We start from the raw sequence: 6,078 nt of genomic DNA, 5'->3' as shown, positions 1-6,078 counted from the left end.
GCGAATAATTAAACGCATATTGAACACAAACAAAAATCTAAATTAACTCCTATAAAACAAAATAAAAGGGATTAATATATCTCATCAGTACATGTGGATATTTTCGAATTTTACAGATACTGAACCTTTTAGGGATTTTGGAGGAAACAAAAAATATATCTCTTGCAACATTTATACCAATTTAAAATTAAATCAATACATTTGTTTTGATACCTCTTTATTGTCAATAGATGGGCTTAAAAGCACATATGTTCTTTAAATGATTGATGATCCCTTCTTCAAATAATATATAGATTGCAACCGATTGTGTTCATGAAAAGTTTGTTCTACAAAATAGTGCTTCATGAAGTGAAGTTGGAAGCAAATATCCTCTTTGAATAGTAAGGGGTTGTCAGTGAAATTGGTGCAATCTTCACACCAGAAAATGTATTTCTCTACTATTAAAAACATTTTGAGCTTGGGATGAACTTATGCCACGATAACCAACACCCTCGGTAAATACACTAATCAAATCCTCAGAATCGATGCTCTTCTACTTGTCAGAAATGTGAATGACCTTATTTTGCAGAATGACAACAAAACAAAAGCCCTGAGCTGACTGTGTCTGCTTTCATAGTGACTCACTGATTGAAACCAGTTCCAAGAAAAGCAGAGCTCTGTGGGTTATAAAGACAAACACTGTTGCTGGAATGGGATTTTTTGTCTTCTGAGTAATAGATGCAATTTTTAATGCCATGAGCACCATACATTTAACTAACTTTACCTCCATAGTATTGGTGCAGAAATTTGGAGATATTTATCTAAAAATATTGGACAATTCTATTTAAAATGATCTGCATAGACCCCACTGGATCCAAGCATGTCAAATGTGGTTATTTCTTTTGTAATTTCAGCAATCTAGTTCTTATTTTGCTGGTTTGACCAGGACCTGTTCAATGTCTAGTCTAATTAAATGGTTACATAAGTTGACATAAGTCAACGAGTTATACTCATTACACAATATTCCTTTTTGGTCGACTCCCCCCGATGTGTTGTACATTTAGCTGAAGTAAAAACATTGGCCAGCAGGGGTCACTGTTTATTCTGATATTATTTACTTCATCTTCTGATTAACTGAAATGAAATAGAAATCTAATAATTTACAATTGGCAATACCGGGCTCTCGTTTTCTGTATCTATAAGACCATTACAAATATTAGGCTCTACATACTGGTTCCATAAGGATTATGACTACGAGTTAAATTAAACAACTCTGTTAGTGGTTTGGCTAACAGGTTGTCAGATTTCATTCGAGACTGGTCATTTGACAAAAACAAAACACAACACGAGTTCAAGTCATCAATCTGTTTTCTAAGAACATCTTACACAAGTCACACTGATGCAGAGAAACAAGTATCAGCAAGAGACCAAGCAAGAGATATATTATAATCAATCTTAATTTCCTAAAAAACATTTTTTATCAAACAAGTACAACAGCTCCACAAAACAAGTGAGTCCTGCATGCCTTTGAAAACATTTTAATCGTTGCTGAAAAGCATTCTGTCTTCAGTTCAGCGACCACTGATGGCACTTGTGCTCTTAAATGGGAATAGCTATGTACAAAAATACAAATACAAAAATAGCAGCCTGATAATGTTTGGTTAAAGATATTAGTATTTCATGGGGGGGGGGGGACTTCTTAAAATAGATCTCATTTTAAGATCTAAGATCTGTGTGTTCTCCTATTGGGGGCCATACGGAGACATTACCTTTGAAAAGTGAATTAAAAAAGCAACAAAGCAGCCGAACTATCATAGGTACCATATCAACTGAAGACTTATAATGAAGAGTGGGACCGGTACTCCCATAAATATCTAAACACAAACATAACACAGATTGAGCAATTCAGGCGAGATGCAAGAGTCCCACAAGTTTGCATTCCTCTTTTCACTTTGTCCACCACCCGTTCCTCACCAGCAGAGGAGCTACTGTGCTTGTGTGCTATCAACAAAGGGAATAGATTATAAGTCCGAGAATGACGAGTCCCAATATCACTCCGATGCCAATCAAGACAATTTTCATCTTCTTGTTCTCCCATATTTTCTTTTGCTTCACCTGGTTGGCGGTCTTTCCAAAAGCTTTACTCTGGAAAGAAAACACACACACACACACAAACACAAAATAGAAGATGTTATGACACGTTGTTGTTTAAGTCAACTGCTTTTAAATGTCTGCCGATCTTAATGTCTCAAAAGGACACAAGGCCAGATATAGGAGCGGCCACTCGTTACTGTATCGACTTGGCCAGTAATCTCACGTATTAATTCTGTCGTTCAGAGCAGACAGATGTTGGCAATCGGTGCAGAGGAATGAATTGAAATGTATTGACATTATATTTTAGTTGCACGTAGGCGGGTGCATTAATGTGTACCTTACCATGCCACAGTGTAATTCAAACACAAGAATTTAAGTTTTTTTCTACTAATTTGTGGAACGTTGAATGACATCATGCGCTAAATGTTGTTCATTCATTTAGCACAATAATTTAAAGAGTGGCGAAATAAAAAGTACTGAGAGTGAAAAAAGTCAATTTCAAACACTATATACCCAAAACACAATATTAGCATTCATATTTTGGAGTCATGTTTCTGGCCTCCAGATAAATAGAAGTCTCTCTGTTGTTTGGTGAGGTCAGGTAAAATACTAAGTCACAGCAGTGAGAGGGAACCAGTTGGCAAGCTGTAACACCAAAACAATGACCTGAAAGATGCTAAAACGCCGATGATGAGCCTCTGTTGGTTTGTCACACGAGTGACCTTCTTTCACATCACACACAGTCATTTTATCCATTGTTAAAATATAGATATTGACTGGAAAAGCATTACATTGCGTCCCTAAGAACTAAGAAATCCTTGTTATCACAAAGGGGTTCTTGAACCCCTTTGTGATGCCAGTTGTCTGGCTATTTGCTTTTTTAGTTCTGTCATGTAACACAGGCCAACAGGGCAATGAGGGAATGATGTGACCCGCACGCCGACCCCCGGACGGACATGCGCCTCGTGGCATGTCCTGGACTCACTCTGTCATACCCAGGGAGACCAGCTTGCTTCATTCATCTTAGGAAACAATAGGAAATACCTTTCTAAAAATAGCACCATAAAACACAATCAGGATGTAAATTGTACATTTGTTTTCCTCTCTAGCTCCACCTAAAGCATATTTATAGACATCAATATGACATATCCTAGTTTTAAATCCCTGGAGTAGCTAGCAAGTGGAAAGGGAGTCTGTGGGCCATTTGCTGCAGCCTTTCACCTCCTCCATACAACCCAGAGACTTCCTTAGAAAACACTTAGGATAAAGTAGTGTGATGTGATTGTTTTCCACTTGGAAAACTTCACGCCCCCCCCCCCCCCCCAGCTTACTTTTACCACCAGCTCATCAGCCCTATCCTCCAGGTCGCCCAGTTTGCCAGTTCTCTCATGAGCCTTGTTCATGTTTTCCAGCATGATGCCCTTCACCTCCTCCACATCGTCCTGGGCCTGCTGCAGGCGGTTCTTCCCATTCTCCTGTCCAATCAACAAACACACAACATGATTAATTAAAGGGCGAGGGAGACACAACGTGGATTCTTCTTCTATCATTTGACGACATACAGCTTTGAGGCCTTCATGGTAAAATGATTTGGAAGGAAAGTAATTCAATCTAATATAGCTGCATTATTTTAGTTCTCCTAAGCTGTTTGCACCATGCCACCACCATCTCATGCGTAACGGTCAGTCTAGTAGTCATTGGGAGCACTACTCAGCCAGTCAAACAGATGTTTATTGTCCTCTGTGGCTCTGAAGAGAGTTTTGTCAAATCTGAGAAAACAACCCCTGATGATGTCATCAGGCGTGGGTATTTACCCTTCAGGGAGAGTTTAAGAAAAAACATGCTATTGGTTGCATTATGGGAATTGTAGGAACAGTAGCTTTATAAATAGTAGGGACTAAAAGTCAGGATACCTGCTGCTTTAATCTTTATATGTCTGTCGTGAGTGCTTCTTCTGTACTTTACCAAAGCAACCATTTCCTCATGTTTCTCATGAGCACAATTTTCAAAAAATGTCAAATCATCCAGCATGATATCCAGAAAGTCTGCGAACTAGATAGGACGGGCTTTCTGTTTTATAGACACGGCAACTGTCGTGCAGTGAACTGGAGCAGAGCAAGACATTCTGCTGTGTCATGTTTGCTCAAGGAGATTGAAACAAGCAAGACTACATTAATCCATACCTGAAATAATTCATGTTAAAGTGTATGGAATGTAGCTATCATCAAAAGAAACTTTCCCCAACGATGACACTTGAAGCTCAAGTGAAAAGAGTGTGTTATGAGAAATGAAACTAATAACACATTAAGGCAGGCTTCCCCAGTTCATGAAAAACACATTACTGCAGCTGCTGCGTAACACTATCCTCCTCCATGTCTGCTCGCAGGGAAAAGCCAGCAGCACCGAGGGCCAAACAGCAACAAAGGGGTAACGGCAGACTGATAAGAACCCTGGAGCAGGATATTTAGAGAGTAGTTTGACCTCAAAGCAGTTTGTATCCTGACAGGTCTCTCCTTCACCTTTACCCCCTGAGCCATGAGAGGAAGCCAGCATCTCAGAAGGTGACAGGAACAGGAAACCAACAGATAGAACAAAACAAGTACACTCTCTGCATTTTGATTTGGTTCAAAGTCATTTCCTGTTCAAATGTACTGTACTTATACAAATGCACTGCTGGCTAAGAATAGTACGCGTCAAATAAATGACTGATGGAAAGTGATTAATGAATGCCCCGAAAGCTCGGTTATCTCACCCCAGGCCGACCAAATAGTAGTTGAACAATAGTCTGTGTTTAAAATTCACAGGAAATGCTGCCCATTGCAGTTCCCCTCCTTGCTTCCTTCCTTCCCTCTCTAGCTCCTGCCTGGATTAATGTACCTGGCATAATCCCGGGAAACCACAGCCACATCAGGTTATAGCATGTTCATGATAGTGTAGTACGGCGCTCCAGCCTATTTGAACAGTGAGAACAACTGCTGTCTTGTGAGTTTATGATATTAATATTGTGTTGAGTTAATATTTAATGAGCGCATGTATGAAGTCAACTGGGATTTGACCCAATGAATTCTCAATTCATGTCTCATTGAACTGGCTTCTGATCCTGAAAATATATAAAACGTAAGGGAGGATCGAGAAGAGATACTCTTTTATGTTTACTTTTATTTTATTTTATTAAATACATATATGAACACATATATTTCACCTTACTTTATCGCTGATGCCAGTCCTAAATTTAATAGATTCAAGATGTTTAGATTTGTGAAATGCTTTCACTAGGAGGCTCCATGAAAGAAAGACAATAAATATTAAATATAAAAAGGGAGATTTGGAAATAATACAATACACATAACAACAGAAATATTAGTACCATCAAAAATATCTAAGAGGCAAAAAAACATACTTTACATTAAATTAACTCACCACATATAAAACATGTTTTTAGTTGTGCTTTTTGAATGTACATGGCTGTTTTTTTCACTTAATTGGGTGTATTCATTTAGTTAAGATTCAGCAAATGTATTCAATTAAATAAAAACAAGCATTTTGAATCAGATCTTTTATTATTTCCTGGATAGATCTTGTCATTAAAAATACAAGACTAGACTATGAGAGATCACAGTATACACGTTTTAAATAAAGCGTTTTTCCAAAACAAAGATCCCCGTCCTCTTATCGGACAAAGCGGGTTAACTCGGGCTTTATCTATGTTTTCTTACCATTTCTGTGGCGTCTCTTGTCGTTTCTGTGTGAAGGCTGTCAGATCCAAAGCGCTCACAGTAAGACTCGAGCCAACTTCAGAAACAGGAAACTCAGCATAGCCGCACTGTAGTTTTAAACCTGCCTGAACGCTCCACCTTCTGCCCGGGAACAAGTGCAACGTCTCTTTTTCAATTTTCTTTTGTATTTGCACTCTTTCGTACAGCTTCACCTCGCCTGTGTTACTTTCACTTCTGCCTCGCTGCGGTCGTGTCCTCTGCCTGTTGCACTTAGTGACCGCGCAGCGAT

General features: G+C 38.8%; 1 protein-coding gene across 1 annotated transcript; it reads right to left on the bottom strand.

The window, feature by feature from the left end:
* Positions 1-1,329: 1,329 nt before the first annotated feature.
* On the bottom strand, positions 1,330-6,078 carry vamp5 (vesicle-associated membrane protein 5). Its single transcript, XM_068566242.1, has 3 exons — positions 5,790-6,078; positions 3,405-3,548; positions 1,330-2,124 (listed from the first exon to the last, which is right to left on the bottom strand). Exons 1-3 carry the CDS (start codon positions 5,790-5,792, stop codon positions 1,984-1,986), a joined length of 288 nt encoding a protein of 95 aa, XP_068422343.1. The 5' UTR covers positions 5,793-6,078; the 3' UTR covers positions 1,330-1,983.

This window comes from Clinocottus analis, unplaced genomic scaffold (assembly GCF_023055335.1).
Source record: "Clinocottus analis isolate CAN_PGR_092001 unplaced genomic scaffold, fCliAna1.0.p SCAF_7, whole genome shotgun sequence".
Classification (NCBI taxonomy): Eukaryota; Metazoa; Chordata; class Actinopteri; order Perciformes; family Cottidae; genus Clinocottus; species Clinocottus analis.
This window is presented reverse-complemented; position numbering and strand designations above follow the sequence as displayed.